The following is a 20889-nucleotide window of genomic DNA, read 5'->3' on the forward strand; positions in this document are numbered from 1 at the left end:
CCAGCTGCAGCTCACAGTCATATGGAAATGGGGGCAGATGGAAAAACTGCATGCCATTCAGCGGATCTTGAAGGACTGGACTCCTACTGGATGAAGGTGACGTACTGGTTGAGGCAGGAGTGGAGTGTTGAGGAGGAGGTGGGGAGTCAGCAGGCAGCACTGAGGTAACAAAGATCAGCTTTACGGTGTGTTCAGACCAAACGCTCGACGCGGGTCACTAAACTGCCACTTTTGTGTCCGACGCCCAAAACGCTCCCAACGCTCCTGCCACGTCTGCCGCTTGTGTGTCTGGAGCGAGCGGCAGACGTGGCGGAAAAGAGAGGAGGGAGGCGGCGCTTTCCTTCCGGTAGTCTGAATGATGGTGGATTCAGTAGAGATATGGCATGGTTTTATTTTAATAAATAAAGCTAGAGAACGTCGTCGTAGGGCAGTTAGTCACAGTTAATGCAACAAGAGCCGCACTAAGCAGAGAGCCACCGCCGCCCCCAAACAAAGCGTTGCTAGGCAACGTGTCCCGCTATGTTGCCAAATCAGTAACATTATTTTTATTTGCTTTTTAGCAAGGAATGGTTATCCTAAATATTCCACAGAGTAACGGCATCTCAGCCCCATGTCTGGGTTCACCACAGGAATCCTCCAGGATTGATCGCTCACACAGGATTTGTGAGTGTGTGGATTGATAGGATTGATACACACACACTGATCGCTCTGATTGGTTGACGTCCCGCGTCAAGCGGCCAAAGTTCAGCTTTGCCCATCTCTGGCTTTTGACGCGTGTTCCGACAGGGGGATGGGCCAAGACAGAGGTAGGACCCAAGGCGGGGGGAGGAGCCAAGGTAGGAGGAGGGGCCAAGGCAGGGGGAGAAGCCAACGCAGGAGGAGGAGCCAAGGTAGGGGAGGAGCCAAGGCAGGGGGAGGAGCCAAGGTGTGTGGGGGCAAGTGGGAGCAAGACAGGGGGCCACTTTTACATCTTGCTAGCTTCCCAACATTACTTATCCCAGCTTTAAGTCCAAAATATTGTCAGTTTGATACTGCATTAAATGTAGTATCTGTATTAAATGTTGCCTAGTTCATCTATGTTCAGGCTAGTTTAAGCAGGTTTTCATAAATAGTAGTGACAGTTCGATGAACATTTCATTTTAAACACATTGTTATCATACCTTACACATGTATGTGTCTTTTTAATGTCACCATTCTGAGAGATAGTCAGCCAGAGGATAGTCATCTGCTAGGTCACTAAACTCAATCAGCAGATCTATGTCTTCAGTTGGACATGCCATGAGCACAGAGGCTCTGCAATGCTCACTATACCACCCACAAAGTCTCCTAACCATAACAGTCTGTTTCAGATGATAAAAATCTGAACAATCTGTCCAAAGTCAGGAAGTCCACTTGTAGCACCATAATCTACAATCATGCCCTTTTTGAAACTTCACCTTTAGTTGACACAGATCTAGTTATGTGTATTTCTGTTGTACCAGGAAATTTCTGTTGATTATTGTCAATGATTTGTCAATGTTTTAAAACATCTACAGGAACTGTTGAGGCCTGTGTTGTGATAATGAGCTGATGCAGCGAAGCCAATGTCAGGGGTACGTTCTTGAAGCAGTTTGTGTGTCAAATAATGTGTTTTAAAAAACTGTGGCTAGCCTCAAATCTCGTCGTCCAGAGACCAACAAGAGGGCAAAACTTTCTGATGAGTGCAGGGCAGAGCTCCAAGTAATGATGGTTGGGTAGGAACTGCACATTTGGAAAGAGTTCTTGGTATCTTTGCAGTGCACAAAAATTTTGCACTCAAGGTAAGAAACAGTGTTCTGTATGTGTTGGAGCAACCACCAGCTCTACAACACCTTTTAGAATCATCAACATTTGCCGTTTCATCTTCTGGCACTAGATGCCCAATGATGAACGGGAGAAATCTCAACACTGCCCAGTTTTCATGAGCATTCCCCCCAATTGTTTTTGAGAATGTGTGTGTCATGGTTTTTTTCCAGCAGTACCTGAAGGCATCCTCCAGGGCTGATTTGCTGATGCGTTCCACCTGTGCCTCTCCCTACTGAAGCAGCAAGCTCAGGACTGCTGATCGCCAGTTTCTCCGTTTGTCTCCAGCCTCTATTATCAAGTGCCTGCTCTCCCTAGATTTCTGACCTTTCTCCTCAGTCGTGGGTAGCTGCCTGCCCCAGTGTTTTCCTGTTCCCTTCCCCTTCTGAGTCTTCCTGGTAAATTGGACCTTGGACTGTTTCTTGGATTTTGGATTCTAGACTACCCATCTTTGTCTCTGGTGAGGGGATTGTTTGTTCCTCTTGGACATTAATTCCCCCCAGAGTCTCAGTCTGTGTGCCACTCAACTAACCTCCCCTGTCGTCTTCCGCTGCACCCGGTTTGGAAAGACCTTACAGGAAGATTCTTCAACCGGAATCAGCTATTGTGAATAAAATCTTGAACCAGAACTTGAGGTTTTCTGATTCGTTTGGGTTCCCTTTTCTGAGTCATCAGCGTGGGATTGTGTGAGACCTGCTAGTCTTGTCTGACTATTTGTAGGGAAAACTACAGATAGCTTTGTTCAGGAAATCAAGACTGAAATATTTCTTGGACATCAGCAGTGACAAACATTGTGCAAGCTCTACAGGTACAATTCCCTCAAACACATAATGCCTAACATCTTGTCATGGGTCTTCAGTGTGTATGTGGTTTTCTTTTAGACTTCCAAGGACACAGATGTCATTCATTTACTCATCACAGCTGCCGTTCATCAACCTATCACTCCAGCAGTATATATGTCAAAGTCCAACCGTTGACACCAGATTGTTAACTACAGTCTAGTGGTATCTGGTCTTGTAAAGAGATTTTTGGCTTGCTCTTGTTTCTTGTCATAACATACATTTTGTCTGTCTAGAAAAACCTGTCCGGTTTTGGGAACTACCCTAACCAGTACGGCACCACTCCTGCTCCTACCAGCACTCCTCATCACTCCCCTGCCTGCTCACAAACTCAACGACCTCCCTGGACCACAGCCTCTACTTCAATAAACTGTTTTCACAGGACTAGATTCCTGGTCTGCCAATTGGGTCAAAAACAATGCCACTGTGACATATCCGGGGGGGGGGGGTTAGCTGTCAGAACACTGAAGTGGGTGAGGTTTTTAGTGATTACACTGCAACATCTTGAAGTGCTGTGCTGAATTTAAATGACTCATGTAGTTCTTCTCAGGTAAACTGAACCTGATGTCACATCTTGTTTGGATGTCTGCTCATGTTGCAGTGCAGAATCGGCAGATGTTTCCAGCAGAGAAGCTTTCATTAAAACCTGCTATACTGTGAGCACCGAGGTTGTCTGCTGCAACTACTCAAATTGTACCTTTAACACATTTACCAAACAACAGAACAAAAACTCCATCCTGATCAGTGGTTTTCATATCTTGAAGTAGGGGATGCAAGACTGTTATATCCATACTTCATATCATCAGACTTGCACAGCATTGCCAAGTAAACCAAGGAAAAGTTTTGAATGTGAACCTCGAGGGAAATTACTCAGAGTCCAGGAGATTCCACAAAGCTAATGTTTCCTGCATGAAGTACCCAGAGGACAGCATACCTCCAAATTATCTATGTACAAAGTTGGCAAAATTCTCAACTCCCCCTGAACAAAGGTTGCTTACCGTGATGCGAGCCATCCTTAAATGATTTGTAAGTATGCTGTCCAGTTAACACATGACTCTGAGTTCCATGGTTTAGCCACATCTTTCCTTTCAAAGAGCTGTGGCAAACTCTTCAGTACAGATATAGCAGCAGCAGCTCAGCTGAAGCTCAGCAATTCAATTCAACTTTATTTATATAGCGTCAAATCACGGCAATGCCATCTGAAGACGCTTTACAGACAGAGGGGAAAACATAATGAAGGCCAATTCATAACAGCTTATATAAGGAAACCAACAGACTGAGTTGAGTCCAACTCAATCTCCCATCCTGAGCAAGCACACTGGCGACAGTGGGAAGGAAAAAACTCCCTTTTAACAGGAAGGAAACCTCCGGCAGAACCCGACTCAAGGACAGGCAGCCATCTGCCTCTGCTGTGTGGGGGGAAGAGGACAGAAAGACAACAGACAACAGGAACTGCTACTCCCGGCCAGGGAGACCTGCTGAGACAGGAGACATACATGTTAATGATGCTACACTGTTATGGGGGGGGGGTAAAAGAAAGAGATAAAGAGAAAAAGAAAGAAGCTCAGTGTATCAGGAAATGTCCTTCAGCTGTCTAAACCTATAGCAGCATAACTAAGGGATGCTAACCATCCCTAGCTATAGGACTTATCAAAAAGATAAGTCTTCAGCCTAGTCTTAAAGGTGGGGAGGGTGTCTGCTTCCCTAACACTAACTGGGAGCTTATTCCATAAGAGAGGGGCCTGATAACCAAAGGCTCTGCCTCCTGCTCGGCTCTTTGAGACTCTAGGAACCACAAGTAAGCCTGCAGTCTGCGAACGAAGTACTCTGCTTGGTATATAAGGAACAATGAGGTCTTTGATATATAGTGGTGCCTGGTTGTGGAGGGCTTTATATGTAAGGAGAAGGATTTTAAATTCTATTCTAGATTCAACAGGCAGCCAATGAAGAGAGGCTAAAACTGGAGAAATATGATCTCTCCTGCTGGTTCTGGTCAGGACTCTGGCTGCAGAAATTCTAGTGAAGATGCTGGTGAAGTGGTTCAACATTAAATTGGCTGTATGATACACCAATCTTCCTGTCTGACAAATTAGTCCAAATATGTTTAGACTTGTTAAGATTACGTGATTAGAAAAGGCTTAGTTAACTACTCCTTTAGAGATATTTTCTTCTTTTGCATTTGAGTGGAGGGCAGATTCCAGCTACTGCTACCTCATGCAACTTACTTTATTTACTTTTGATCTTTTAAATGTGTCAACCTTTTAATTTTACCCAGAAAAAGCTTTGATTAAATTTCCACTGAATCATATTTGTATCTCTAGATCATGTACCTGAGTGCCGCTACTAATAACAAAGCAACCACTGCACTTATTTCTTTCTTGAGGCTGTGCAAAAGTATGGCTTTCCATGAAGGTAAGAAGATGATTTCATTGTGATTATTTCCAACATTTTACTAATCTGCCAGTTTATGATTCTTCACAATAACCTTGAAACCCTCAGCCAATCAGAGAACAATTTGTCAGATAAAGTTCTGTCTGTCGTTCCATTGTATACATTTTGATATGAAAGTTTTGTAATATACATGTTCAGTTGTGAATTGTTCAAATTTTAGTAAAGTGTTTCCAAACTGACTAAACTTAAACTGTTAATCTGTTAATGTGCAATTTATTTTCAGAGTGCGAGGTGATCAAGGGGTGGAAAATGTTGGGACAGCAAGATGCATGTTCACCATCAGAGGCTGTGGAAGAGGAAGTTTCCTGTCAGGCAAGAGTGTCCACAATCAAAGGTATATTTAATATTTTCATAGTTTTCCCCAAGGATTAATAAAACAAGGTTTCATTTGTTTTTCAAGTTGGCAACTTATGAGGAAACTTTGGCATACTTTGATATCATTGAACAGAATAGAGCGCTTGTGGCGAGATGTGTGGATGGCTGTTACAAGCGTACACTATGAGAACCTTCACAACCTTGAAGATGAAGGCCTTCTGGATCCGTCTGATGCTGTCCACATGTTTTGTGTCCAGCACACATTTCTTCCACGTCTGCAGAGGGATCTGGACATCTTTAGGCTCGGCTGGGATAACCACCCTTTAAGAACAGAGCACAATCTGTCTCCACAACAGCTGTGGACAGTAGGACTCCACCAGAATCCAGTCGATGCTCCAGACGGAGAAGAGGTACAAAATGAAAGAATTAAAAATTCTACAAGCTGTTTCTGAAGTGTGTTTTAAAATGTACACAGGGGAAAAACACAAATATAGCAGAAAATAGCGCTTTCCTGGTCAATCCTGGTCCTCAGAGACTAACGCCCTGCATGTTTTTAGAGGTAACCTTAGCTAACAGCTAACACACCTGACTAAAATCGGTTCATTGGCAGACTTGCAATGTACACGATGAGCGGTTTATTTAATCTGAACCAGGTGTGCTGGAGTTGGAAGGAACTAAAACATGCAGGGCAATGGTCTCAGAGGACCAGAATTGAGAAATGCTAAGCTAGATCACTCCTTTGGACCGTTCAGAATGAGAGACAAGAAATGAATAAGAAGCCTAAGTGATTTTTTTTCCCCTTCACTTTACTTTATTTCACATATGATTCAGGTGGAGGTGTGGATGGATGTGTATGGTGTACAAGTGTTTCTGGTCGTTCACATACATATTACTTATGTTGTAACTTGGGTCCTAATGCAACTGCAGCTCACTCTTGATTGAGACACTCTTGGCAAACACAAAACTTGGCTTAGTGATGCCGCTCACGATACAACATGCGAGTAGTTCACCTGTACAAATGAACACTGGTGATCTGGGGGTTCTGTTCTAGATAGTGGGTTATGTTTAAACTCTGAGTATGCTAACCTCATTGCAGGCATATTTACCATGAACTCTACAGGTAGATTTTTTTTGCTGAATTAGCTGTTTGTAGCAACACGACTCCAGAGATTTATCTGTTGAATTAATACACAATTATTTACGTAAAAGAAGATTTTTTAGAATATTTGTTGGAATAGGATTTCTTCATCAATGGCTTATCAATCAGCACCATTCTGCACTTACTCTGATGCTCTGGCCATAGATATCCGACATGAACCGTCTATATAAGATGACTTCACAGCAGGATTTGTACTTTGTGAAGAACTCCATTTGTAAATGCAACTTTTCTTAAACATCACTGGTAACACAAAGCATTGAGAAGTACAACGGTATCTGGAGTCACTGGGAATGTCGTCACACGTCTGAAATCCTTTCATAAATGTGTGATGATAGAAATCTACTGTTGGTCTCTCTGGATCCAAGCAGACGATGTCTCCTCACCATCCTTTTCATATTGTCATTAGGCAGACGCTTTTTCCCAAAGTGACTTACATGCAATAAGTGATCAATTGACCATAGTAATTAACCTAACGTGCATGTCTTGTGTGTGGGAAGACGAGCCTGAGAGAACCTACACAAGCACAGTGAGACCTTCTTGCTATGAGGCCACAGTGCCAACTACTACACCACCATGCTGGCATTCTTCCTCCTCCTCCAATGAAGGAGATCATTCTGCTTCAGTATATTTTAAAGAACCTAATGTGGCAAAATCTGAGTAGTGACACTTCCAACAGCAGCGTTTTCAGCTGTGGTTAAAGTCTCACTTAGATCAGGACACTGTGATACAGGCCCTCTCAAGTCATATTAGATGAGAGAACATTTACTGAAAGTGTTAAAACATACGTATACGGTTTCAAGTTCTAAATGTAAAAATAGCCACTAAATATTTACAAGCCAATGAAATAAAAGCAGAAGATGTCTAATCAGGATCGACTACAACACCTCACTAAAAGATTTATTTAAACTAACTTTGTTTCCTGCACATACAGTATGTCTCCTCTATTGGAATTGAATCTAAATATAACAGCTTTTATTCTTTCCACCAACATTTCAACTTATGTTCCAGTTTTAATAAAGTTAAATATCTGAAAAGAGGATCAAATTTCCACATTGACTCAGGAAGCAGTTTTCTTCTATGGTGCTTCATCTTTATTTAGCATCAGCAGCCATTTTCCATTTTACTAAAACCTCTTTGTGTAGAAATAAAAATGTCTCCCTCAAGCTGGGTCAATAACCAGCTTAATGTGCACATCACTTATTTAGTCCATACACTCTGCATTTTGTTTGACTTCTCTGCATAAACATTTCCACACTATCATAGTCTTATACTGTATGTCTTTTCTATAGTGTTAAAATGTTCAGCTCCATGGCTCTACATTTTTGTTTTCTTCATCATAGGAGAGGGAGGATCCAGAGGTTGACATCAGCGAGTTGGACGGGACCAGTGCTGGAATAGTTCTTCCATCTGTTGAATGTCCTCTCTCTGAGCAGGACATGGCAAGACTAAGAGAGACTATTGATGTTCCGAAGCCATCTCAGTCACAGGGACGAGAGATTTATTTGGATGTATTGAACTTTGTGCTTAATCATATTTCATAAATAAAATCACTTAATTTTTCCTTTCAACCCAGCAGGTTAGGGAAGTTTTAACATTTATTTGTTGTGATGCAACATGGAAAATGGAATGGCTCAGAACACAATCATCTCATTCCAAACAGCATTTTTTCCTGTGAAATAAAATTGACAAACTTTTGAACTGTAAATTGTCTATGTATTTTATCCAGTGAGAACACTTTAGTTGTTAATCTACAACTTAGAAAGGTGCTTCTTTAACTTTAACAATAGTTTACTGAACAATTTGGTTTTGAGGTTTAACCTAAACCAATGGAAGTCAATGAAAGCAATTTAAACATTGTTAAATTCCTGGCCAAGATGAAAAGCCTCCATCAGAACCATCCTAAATTGATCATAGGACTTCATATGCTTTGCAGGCAGCACGATGGTCTTAGCACAGGCAGATCAACAGGATAGCAGATGCTGTGGTTCCCATAGTCTGCACCACAGTCATGGTTAAATCACCACAGCAAAGTCTTTCTTCTCTGAGGGAAGGAGCGGAATATGACCCTGACCGGTGATCCACTGCAGAAACCTGGCAGGTGGAATGGAGCTTGGGCCACTTTCATCATCTAGATGCTCTGGAGTTTCTGGTAGGATAAGAGCTGATTTAAAATGAGGTCTTTAAAAAATGTTTGCATTTTGAACAAGAAAAGTAAAATTTAAGACTGACGAATGATAACTGAATAATGCAGCCATGGCCAGACATAACATCAGGAAAATCCTGAAATTTGACAACTTCCCACTTAACAGAAAATAACCATTCACCTTCTGATTCATACAGAAAGTCTTATCATCTCCAGCTCGACCTGATGCTTTGTGGTTCCCTTTTCACTCAGCTGAGGGTGAACAGATGCCATGATAAACTCTGCATTGACCCATGATATTGAGAAGCTAATTATTTAATCTTTTATTTTTTTCTGTCACAAATGGTAAATACTGAATAGTCCGTTTTGAGTTTTGAGTACTTACTTTAACATCTTCCCCTGGAACAAAAAGAGACTTGCAGATATCTGGGTACTGCTTAATCAGCTCAAGAAGGCCGTGCAGCTGCAAACCTTCCCTAAGTTGTTCCAACAAAGGTGGCAATCTGAGCACAGCATGGAGTATAATGGCTCTGTAAGAAAGAAAAGGAGGGAAAAAACATCCTCTGAACCTTAATTTTATTATATTTCTATACGCAAACAAAATTGTGTCGTGGCATACCGGACAATCCGCTCCTTGTTTTGAACTGAGATAGCTCCTGTGAATCCACAGTTTAAGATCTCATCGGTTAGACCCTCAAACATCTGTTCAGTTGAGGATTCAACCTGATCATTTGACAAAATTGCAAAAAAACATTATGGATAGATTTAATTATGAGATTAGAGATGTATTCGTGTATTAAGATAGTATTTATACTGGCCATTCAGCACCTGGTCAATCAGTGCACGCAACTGGGAATCAGCCACAGTATTCTTGTCGAGAAGTGTTGGGTCAATCGGCCCATCACAGAGGTAACTGTAAGCCCATGGGCTGAAAAATGCAGGGGCACGACCTCCTTGAGCCAAACGGCCAGAATCTCTCCAACAGTCCTACTTATAAAAACTAAGCATGAGTAGATTGTTTATATTATAAAATATTACATGAAGCACCAGTTTGCCTTTAAGCAGGAACACCTGAAGAGTCCACAATCAAAGTCAGTCAGCGGGTAGCGTGGACTTTTCCCTCAAAGAAACGAGTCTCGGTTCCGGCCACCATTTCCATCAACAGAAATGTGATATGTATTAACTGTGGCGTAAAACACTCTTCAGTGTTACGTATCACTTTTTATTGTGTTGCAAAAGCTCCGTAATCAGTAGCAACACAAATTTCTTTGAACATGTGTGAAATTTCTTTCAACTGACCATAGATTGCTTTTGTCAGCAATTTTTTACAACTTTAGTAGACCTGAAGAGGACAATGCTCACCTGAAGGGACTGAGCAATTAATATCTTCATAAAAGTAAAACCAAGTCATAATAGTAATATTTTGACACTGTGGTGTCATAACTGTCATAACTCATATATAATGTCACCAGTTTGGGATAAGCCATTCCTTAAATGTAAATATGTGTTGTTGGGTTTTTTTTTAAATTAACCTGTGAGAAATTCTTTTCGAAGGGCACCGGTGTCTATTCCTGCTTCCTCAAAGAAGGACACCTTCAACGCTGCAGTGGGGAAATGTTTCTCCTGACGTTGCCACTGCAGAAGGCCTCTTTCCACAATGTTTGTTCTTGAAATGTGGATGTTGAACTGTTTCTCCACATCAACTCTTTGACTAATGGCATCCAGTACTTCATTGATACTGATGAGAAACCATAAGTAACAGAATGTACTTCTTTTGTTCAGCTAGACAATGAGTAGTTTCCTGTGTTTAAGTATTTACCTTTTAATATGCTCCTCTTCTCTTGTGTTCTCCTTAACTTCATCCATCATGAGATCATCTTTGCTTCTAATGAATGTACAACGGATGTATTCAGTGTATAAATGTTTCATTTACAAAGAACAGTATTTACGTTCTGGAACGTCATTTGAAGAGCCACAATATCAAATACAGTACCTTTCTCCACAAGTGCTTGCATGGATTTCGAGGAGGTGTGGTGCAAATTTAAAGTTACAGATCAGACACAGAAGCTTCTACAATACACATATACATTCAAATATTAATAAGAGCTTAAATGTAGTGATAATAATGCACTATAATAATTACCATTAAGATATTTACCTCTTCATCCAATTCATCTGTGTCAGTGTGCTCTGGGGGAGGTGTCACAGAAACTATTTGAACCTTGCTTTGACATGCCTGAACCAAATAACAGACAAGTTACAATAGTCAACAATTAAGAATAAAAACGTAATGCAATTACATAATATAAATGCATATACTGTTCTAAGGTATACCTACCTCAGTATCCTCAGCTGAAGATGCTGACTCTCTGCACTCTTGCACATGAAGAGCCAAAATTTGCAAAGGCAGACTCACTTTGCATGTTTGGCATTGTGCTTTCGGCATGTTCCTGAATTCCACTGCATCAGGAGGTAATGGAGAAAGGTCAAATTCTTGTTGTAAAGGAACTATATATAACTAATTTTTCCCAGCTCCAGTCACAGAACGTATAAGGGTCCCAGTGTATCCTCCACAATCAGGAGGAACCAGTGTCAGTTTCCGTTTACCCTGACCACCTAAAATAAATAGTGTGCAGATAAAACTAAATTATTTGCACATTGATGCGAATTTAGTATAGTTTTACATCCATTGTTTTTATCCCTACCTGTAGCTTTGTACAGTAGCCATCCTCCAGTTAGCCCTTGCATCTTAGGATATTCATTCTGAAGAAGTCCAAAGAACTGCAAAAAATAGAATACTGCAATGCCTGCAATTATCTTAGAAAACATACAAAATGTAATTATTTATATATTCATTAATTTAACTTTGCTGCACCTCTTCATGGCTCATGTCCTTGGACATTGTGAGATGTCTTTTACCCAGTCCTGCCTGGGCAAGCTCAAACTCTTCAGAGGAAGTTGGTGTCGTTTCCGCATTGCAGTTCAACAGGTAAACATAGAAACTGAAAGGCTTCCATGTCTTTAAAGATGGTATCCCATGAATCTTTGCATTAAATATCTTTCGTTTTCCAAGATAACTTTTCTTTACAAAAATTCCTGGGAAAGATCTGAATACAATGAGAAAAGTGAGTAAGATGGTAGCACAGTTAAAATAATAACACAAACTTGTAAAAAATCATTTAAAAACTGTTCTTGAAAAAAACTTTCTGTATTTTCTGAAACCTTGTCATCTCCTGATCTACAGTAGAAGGTTGCTGTTCCTGCCTTCCTGCTTGTGCTGGCTGGTGGTGTCCCTGAGAAAGGTTTTGAGTGAGCACAGTAATAAGGTTCTGTGCGGCTGCTGCCACTGCTGAACTGTGGTTGGCATTCTGACAAACATACCAGCAAAGACAATCCACATGTAGAGAAAACAGGAGAAACAATTATGAGGCCTGTATAACTAAAATAAATTAGCAGAAGCATTATAATGAATACTGCATAAACAAAGATCTGTGAGAGACTCACGTTTTAATCATTATGGGACTTTTTTGTCCTTTTTGTTTTCTGTTCATGTCCTCTTAAAAAGTAAAAATAAAAAAAGACAGATGTAGCCTTCTAACAGTTTTCGGCAGTTTTGTGTTGTGTAGTATGATCAGAGAAAGACTTCGCTGCTATGAGCTGCTCTAAAAATACTGATGGTTACAAATGAGCTAATGGGTCACCAAAACGTTCTTAACGATGTTAATCATAAATTTAAATATTTGTAATCAAGTCATTTCAAAAACTTTGCATATCTGTGTGAGATGGTCAGCACCCTATACACCCCCACCTATAAAATTAGGATTATGTTAGTGTTAGCATTCACATGCTGCCTGTCCATTATCAATCAATCCACGTCCTCGCGCTGATGTCTGCGGACGAGAGCAACCGCTAGCTAGCCTGCCTAATGGCAGCTGTTTAACATGTTATATGGCAATTAACCCAAACAATGGCATGAACAAGCAGCGGCAAACGCAACAAGTATTTGAATTTCTCCTTTCACCAACACAGATGCAAACAATCAGGACTAGGTGCAGTTATAAAAAAAAAAACAAAAAAAAACACTTACCTGATCGTTAGTGCCGACTGCGTTACCTGAAGAGGCCGCCATCTTCCCATGAGATACGGTCGCGTTAGTTTGAGGAGCGTGGGAAATGTCACCCGTGACGTGGTTGTGAGAAATGCTCATAATTTAACACTCTTGCAGCGTAATTGTATAAAGTAATGACTGACACAACTTTAATAGCTTATCTTTATTGGTTCCACGGGATGTATTTTCGATTTACTGAAGAATAATAGTTTGTGCAGCAGGTGTTTAAAAAAATCATGGCAATTTCTACGGTTCCTGAAGGCAACATGATGAAGGGAACGCTGTCAGCCTCCTGCGCTGTGCTGTCAATCATTCCCGTTATCTTTAGCCCCGCCCACACGCCACATCAGGGCCAAAAGTTTGAAACTGAAAAACAGGAATCTGAAAGTTAAATATCAAAAGAGCAAAGTGAAATAAAAATGTGAAACTGTGAATGAGGTTTTGAAAATGACAGAAAAAAGTCTAAATTTGAATCGCTAGATTCTAAAACTGAGTAAATAAAATCTCAAACTCGCAAAATAATCTAATATTGAAAATTAATTTTTAGAAAAAATGTGTTTCAAAAATAAATTATATAACCCCTTTGGAATTAAATTTGATACTAACATTGGATTCACTTTGTTTTATTTTGTATACAATTACCTGTTTTTCAAAGTTCACCGTAAAAACTTGACTTTCATTTTCAAATGAATTTTAATCAGTTTCAAATATTTTTTTCAAATAAACGAACAAATTGGCCCTGATTTAGCTCCATAAAAATGTCCTTAAAGAGGCTCGTTGGGAGAGGGTCTAAGATACAGGTGGATGGTTTAGATGAAGCTATTATTTTAGTTAATTCAGAGGGTTGGACAGGACAGAAACTGTTTAGACACAAGTCAGATCCTGGTTCTAAGGATGCTTCGGAGACCACAACAGGCTCAACATTATAAGTAGAAGGAAGAATATTGTGAATTTGATCTCTAATAGTATCAATTTTATTCCTGAAAAAATACATGAAATCATCACAGCTAAGTGAGAAAGGAATACATGGCTCCACAGCGCTCCGGCTCCTAGTAAGCCTGGCTACAGTGCTGAAAAGAAACCGAGGGTTGTTTTTGTTTTCCTCTATCAATGATGAATAATAAGCTGTTCTTGCCGTACGTAAGGCTTTTTTGTATACGATTAAACTTTCTTTCCAGGTTAAGTGAGACTCCTCTAGTCCTGATGAACGCCATCTGTTTTCCAAACGCCTTGATGCCTGTTTTAGAGCTCGAAGCTGGGAATTAAACCAGGGTGCCTTCATAATCTTACCTAATTTCTTCTTCTTTAGGGGAGCAACATTATCCAAGGTTGTACGCATTGAAGCTGTTATAGTATCAGCATGTTGATCAATCTGAGCAGGAGTAAGGCTTAAAGGGGGACTCTCAGTCATGCTAACACATGGTAGAGGGGAAAAATTGATTTGATTGTTTAAATTTTGTAATATTATTGTCTGATAAACATCTACTATAGTAGAATTTATGTTTGGTCAGTGAGTAATCAAATACAGTGAATTCAAAGGTTAATAGGAAGTGATCGGACAAGACAGGGTTTTGAGGAAATACTTTGAGCTTATCAGTCTCAATACCAGATGTTAGAACCAGATCAAGAGTGTGACCATGAGAGTGAGTGGCTCCATGGACATTTTGTGAAAACCCAACTGAGTTTAGAATAGAGCTAAAGGAAATGATTAAACTATCATTTTCATCGTCAACATGAATATTAAAATCACCTAGTACAATGACCTTATCAGTAGTCAGCACTAACTCAGACAAGAGATCAGAGAATTCGGTCAGAAACTCGGAGTAAGGTCCAGGTGGGCGATACACTAATGCTAAAAGGAGCGGTTTCTCTCAATTCCATTTTGGATGAGATAAATTTAGCAGCAGAAGCTCAGCAGCAGCTGAGCAGCCTGAACCCCATGTTAGGAATTAAACAATGATACTGTAATAAACACAGTCGCAGAGACCAGTGCGCTTCTCAGTTTGTTTATTCGTGTTTTAGGTCTTGCCAGGATGAACTGAAACAACTCTTATGCAGAGGAAAAAATGATGCATCATTAGACCATTAAAAACAAACCTGCAGAAAATTATTTTTATTCTTTATTCATGAGGATTACAAATCCATGGGAACTAATTTGCTTGATATTTGATATTCAGAAAAGGAAATTCAGATGTAAAGAATAGAGTTGGAGATTTCTCCTTTAACTCATGTTTTTATTTTTGTGAAATTTAGGTTGTAATAAAACCTTTACTTATAGTGAATAAATAGTTTATGGTGTTATTAAAAAAGTTCAAATCTTTCTATTTTTTTAATGTTTAACATTTTATGTATTGCTTTAAGGTTTGGACATCTATGATTTGAACAGAATGTAGATCCTCATTTTGCTCTAAAAGGTGTGTTAGAGATGGTCAGCAACATCTGAGTTGAAATAAATCTGAATGATGAAACAATCCCTACTAGCACTAAATTGGAGATGTTAGAAAAACAGACCGGATAAAAAGCAGTTGCAGAGCAGAGAGCAAGTGTTAAGTCTTTAACACGTAAGGTTATCATGACTGGATTTTAGAAAAACTAGGCCAAGTTTTTCTAAAATTTTCTAAAAGTGGGGTTTGGCCCTGTTCTTCAGATAATCTCATGTTCTGGAGAATGAAGGAGGCAGACAACAATGGTGTCTTGGCTTCAGACATAACAAATCATGCATATGTCACGCTGATCAATAGGATTTGTGGGTTTAGTCTCTATTTTGTGTTTTTTCATGTGTTTTCTTCTAACTGCTGTGTGTCTTGGCCAGGAGTCCAATTTGCATTCAGAAGTCAGATTCAGCAAGTTCATCAAGAGTCAAGGCAGACAAACCCGCCCGACTTTACTTTCTAAAGGAAATGGAACCTAAACTAGAAATAAACATTCAGTTGTATCAAAATGTAATTGCTTACGTTACTTTTTCCCATTAAACTTATTCAATATTGTGTCCATGGTTAAAGCGTTAAAGGGGTCCTATGATGCTATTTCGAGTTTTCTGACCTTTCTACAGTGTCATAGTGTTGAATACTCATCAGACATGTGAATGGCGCCGTTATTTATCACCTAAACGCATGTTTGAGTTTTCCACATAGACTGTATATAAAAGGTGGGCGGAGCCTCCATGACGTCACCCGTAGGTTTCTGAAGAGCTGAATTGAAGCTCGGTGGGCGGTTCCTACCATCACCATGTTGGCGGGGGCATGCGCATCGTCTCGCCCAGAAAATACAAATATGGGCAAAGAGGTGGAGCTGAGAGGGGGGCTGTGAGCATCATGGTGGATGATTGACATCGAGCGAACTCCGAGCTTTCTGTAGCTAAGAGCTAACCGAGCTAACCCGGAGATAACAGGAGCTAACCAGCTAACGGAGGTAAGCGGACTAAAGCCAAGTCACGTTGTTAACCGGCTAAAAACCGCGGTTGTTCTACGTTTTTCTGACTTGAAGCGGGAGATCGGGTACCTGTCAATCAAAAGGACACGCCCCTAAATCAGCCGAACTTTGAGATTAGATTACTTTTAAACGGGCGAGTTAGAAAAAAATTAACTCCCCCCACAGTTGTCATGAAGGTAAACCTGACCTATTAAACCTAACATGGATTTTTGTACCAGGCTGTAAACATGTTTATTTCTGCCGTAAACTTGTTTATTTCTGCCGTAAACTTGTTTATTCCTGCTGTAAACGTGTTTATTCCTGCTGTAAACATGTTTATTTCTGCCGTAAACTTGTTTATTTCTGCCGTAAACTTATTTATTCCTGCTGTAAACGTGTTTATTCCTGCTGTAAACATGTTTATTTCTGCCGTAAACTTGTTTATTTCTGCCGTAAACTTGTTTATTTCTGCCGTAAACTTGTTTATTCCTGCTGTAAACGTGTTTATTCCTGCTGTAAACATGTTTATTTCTGCCGTAAACTTGTTTATTTCTGCCGTAAACTTATTTATTCCTGCTGTAAACGTGTTTATTCCTGCTGTAAACATGTTTATTTCTGCCGTAAACTTGTTTATTTCTGCCGTAAACTTGTTTATTCCTGCTGTAAACGTGTTTATTCCTGCTGTAAACATGTTTATTTCTGCCGTAAACTTGTTTATTTCTGCCGTAAACTTGTTTATTCCTGCTGTAAACATGTTTATTCCTGCTGTAAACATGTTTATTCCTGCTGTAAACTTGTTTATTCCTGCTGTAAACATGTTTATTCCTGCTGTAAACATGTTTATTCCTGCTGTAAACTTGTTTATTCCTGCTGTAAACATGTTTATTCCTGCTGTAAACATGTTTATTTCTGCTGTAAACATGTTTATTCCTGCTGTAAACTTGTTTATTTCTGCCGTAAACTTGTTTATTCCTGCTGTAAACATGTTTATTCCTGCTGTAAACATGTTTATTCCTGCTGTAAACTTGTTTATTCCTGCTGTAAACATGTTTATTCCTGCTGTAAACATGTTTATTTCTGCTGTAAACATGTTTATTTCTGCCGTAAACTTGTTTATTTCTGCCGTAAACTTGTTTATTCCTGCTGTAAACATGTTTATTCCTGCTGTAAACATGTTTATTCCTGCTGTAAACTTGTTTATTCCTGCTGTAAACATGTTTATTCCTGCTGTAAACATGTTTATTCCTGCTGTAAACATGTTTATTCCTGCTGTAAACATGTTTATTTCTGCTGTAAACTTGTTTATTCCTGCTGTAAACATGTTTATTCCTGCTGTAAACATGTTTATTTCTGCTGTAAACATGTTTATTCCTGCTGTAAACATGTTTATTCCTGCTGTAAACATGTTTATTTCTGCTGTAAACATGTTTATTCCTGCTGTAAACATGTTTATTCCTGCTGTAAACATGTTTATTTCTGCTGTAAACATGTTTATTCCTGCTGTAAACTTGTTTATTCCTGCTGTAAACATGTTTATTCCTGCTGTAAACATGTTTATTCCTGCTGTAAACATGTTTATTCCTGCTGTAAACTTGTTTATTCCTGCTGTAAACATGTTTATTCCTGCTGTAAACATGTTTATTTCTGCTGTAAACATGTTTATTTCTGCTGTGAAGTTGATCTTTTTAACATGGGAGTCTATGGGGATTTGCTCTGTTTTGCAGCCCCTAGTGGATGAAGGGGGAACTGCAGTTTTATGTACTTCCACATAAGCTTCACTTTTAACCGCCGGAGGCTCCGTCCATCTTTCATATACGGTCTCTGCTGTTTTCACTGAACCTCCCGCAGCAGAAAAGCAGAAGAAGACAAAGAGAAGTTTTCTTCTTCAGGTTCTCTTGAGTAATACATGGTTAAATATTTTCCTCTACGTAGCTTTTCACTAACTAACCCGTCTGACTAGTTTAACTACACACCTGGTTTTGGTTCTGACCCATCAGGGTTCAGAAACTGTTATTAAATAGTGATCCAGTTCACCTCTACAGATGTAAGTGGATCTCCTTGAGACCTATCAGACTGTGATCTAATCCATAATGGAGTTTGGTTTTGGTTGCCCATCACAGTTGTGAACAGCCCCCCAGTCCAGTTCCTGTTTACCTCCTGGTTCTTCCTTCCTTCTCACCACTTCTCCTGGTTCCTTCATCCTGTCATCTGGTCCAGAACTGTTTCCACCAGTCTCCTCAGCAGACTGTTAACCTGTTCACCTTCTTCTGCTGTCATCTGGAAACTGTTAGTTCAGACTAGTTCTTCAGTCGGTCTACCTTCGGTTTACCTGTCTGTGTGAACCCTCTGTCCTCTTGGCTCAAATGAACTCGTGAATCACCACCTCCTTTAGGGAGCGGAGCGACACCTCCCCCCGCTCACCATCTCTGAGGGTGGTCAGCTCATCCTGGAGTTGGGCCACCGGACGGCCAAGCTGGTACCCCAGGTCCACCAGCAGCTCCAGCAGAGCCACCCTGTAGACCTGGATCTTGTAGCGCCTCACTGGAGGCAGGGCTTTGTGAGCGGCGACAAAGGCCTGCTCCGGTTCATCGAGGTCCCGGTAACACACAGCAAGCGCACACAGGGTCGGCACCATCAGGGTGGGCCGCTGCCATGGTAACAGCTTGTCCTGAATCTCCAGAACCGTCTGCAGCAGCTCCAGAGCTGCTGGGAACTGTCCCGCTCTGAGCAGCACGTGGGCCTGCTTCAGCTCCTGGTTGGTGAAGAACTCTGAGAAGTACGGGGAGTGTCTGACACAGCGCACGGCATACAGCTTCGCTAGGTAGTCCTGCAGTGCCAGCCGGCGCTCAGAGATGTTCTCAGGGCTGAAGTTCCCCATCAGAATTTTACGGGGCAGGAGAACCTCTTCCATCTCCTCCTTGAACTCCTCCAGGAGTTTCTGATGGAAGTGGCAGAAGTCACTGTAGCGACGCTCCACAGAGACACGGTGAGAATCAAAGCTGCCAGAGCGCATCACCACGACGACATACAGCTGGAGACAGACAGGAAGACGTTAGATCTCTGTCGCCACGACGACATACAGCTGGAGACAGACAGGAAGACGTTAGATCTCTGTCGCCACGACGACATACAGCTGGAGACAGACAGGAAGACGTTAGATCTCTGTCGCCACGACGACATACAGCTGGAGACAGACAGGAAGACGTTAGATCTCTGTCGCCACGACGACATACAGCTGGAGACAGACAGGAAGACGTTAGATCTCTGTCGCCACGACGACATACAGCTGGAGACAGACAGGAAGACGTTAGATCTCTGTCGCCACGACGACATACAGCTGGAGACAGACAGGAAGACGTTAGATCTCTGTCGCCACGACGACATACAGCTGGAGACAGACAGGAAGACGTTAGATCTCTGTCGCCACGACGACATACAGCTGGAGACAGACAGGAAGTATTTTGTATCGCTTCCAAATAAGCTTCAGCTGTCAGGAAGAGTCTGGAACTGATGCAGGTACCACAACTCAGGGGAGAGTCTGTGTAGGAATCAGAATCTAGATCAGGGTCGGGACTGGTGTCAGAGAACAGGTCATGAAGAGGCTTAAAGGCCAAAGTTTGGAAAGAGGGTCAGGATACAGAACCTGAAACATAGACTGGAATAGAGTCTGTACCAGTCCGGGAACAGGGAAGTCTGGATTGTGAGGATGTGAGGATCTGGATCGACCAGTGTTGGGAGGGACATGCTGGTTCTGTGTTTCAGTCTCACCACATATTTGTCCAGATGCTGTTGTACAATCCGAGTGGACGGGATCACAAACATCAGCCGGACTGGTCGCTTTCTCTGCTTCTCCTGCTTCCAGTGCTGCTGCAGCTCCTTAGTGGTTAAAGTGGAACAGCTGGGGAGTTCACCTAATGCACACACACACACACACACACACACACACACCGTCCTACGTTACTGCAGCAAGGACCACATCAAAACACAGTTCCTGCTGCATTTCAGGTAATTAGTTCATCTCAATGAGCTGAACCTGAACGCATCATTTATGGCAGTTGGTCCTGCAGGTTTTCCATGTATCCCTGCTCCAACACATCTGACCTCCAATAAGGGGCTCCAACAGTCAACAATGTTGTGCACAATGTGTGGTTAGTTTGAGATAGGTGTGTTGGAGCAGGGATACATGGAAAACCTGCAGGACAGCGACCCTCCAGGACCGAAGCCGGACACCCCTGATTTATGGCTAGCATCTCCACTTCCACCACTAGATGGTGTTAAAATTCAGAAGCTGGATTTCAGATGGATCAACAGGTCAGAACACCTAAGTTGTTCTTTTTACAGCAGGTTTTCATATGACAGAAGAAAAGATCAGCAGAACTCAGCTACAAGAACAGAACCTGGAGTCTGTTTCTGGTCCTCAGGGTCCTCCTCTGCCATCAGGTCCTTACGTCTGATCCACAACTAGGAAGAATCACAATCGGCCCAGAACTCGGAAGTTCTCCTTCGTCCTCAGAGTCCAGTTGCAGTTGGGTCTGGTCCTCGGACTCAGAGGAGGTCTCAAATGGTCTGTTAATACAGAACACAGTCCTTGCAGACGAGTGCAGACAAGAGGAAGTTTCTCTACACACACTCAAAAATAGAG

At 41.2% G+C, this 20889-nt stretch overlaps 1 protein-coding gene across 1 annotated transcript; it reads right to left on the reverse strand.

Annotated features, from left to right (window-relative positions):
* Window positions 1-13020: 13020 nt before the first annotated feature.
* On the reverse strand, window positions 13021-20809 carry snx20 (sorting nexin 20). The gene is made up of 4 exons (XM_079252986.1): window positions 20645-20809; window positions 20016-20158; window positions 18577-19278; window positions 13021-13202 (listed from the first exon to the last, which is right to left on the reverse strand). Exons 1-3 carry the CDS (start codon window positions 20682-20684, stop codon window positions 18607-18609), a joined length of 855 nt encoding a protein of 284 aa, XP_079109112.1. The 5' UTR covers window positions 20685-20809; the 3' UTR covers window positions 13021-13202; window positions 18577-18606.
* Between the last annotated feature and the right edge of the window lie 80 nt (window positions 20810-20889).

The sequence above is a fragment of the Telmatherina bonti genome (genome assembly GCF_933228915.1).
Source record: "Telmatherina bonti genome assembly, chromosome: 2".
NCBI classification, from domain to species: domain Eukaryota; kingdom Metazoa; phylum Chordata; class Actinopteri; order Atheriniformes; family Telmatherinidae; genus Telmatherina; species Telmatherina bonti.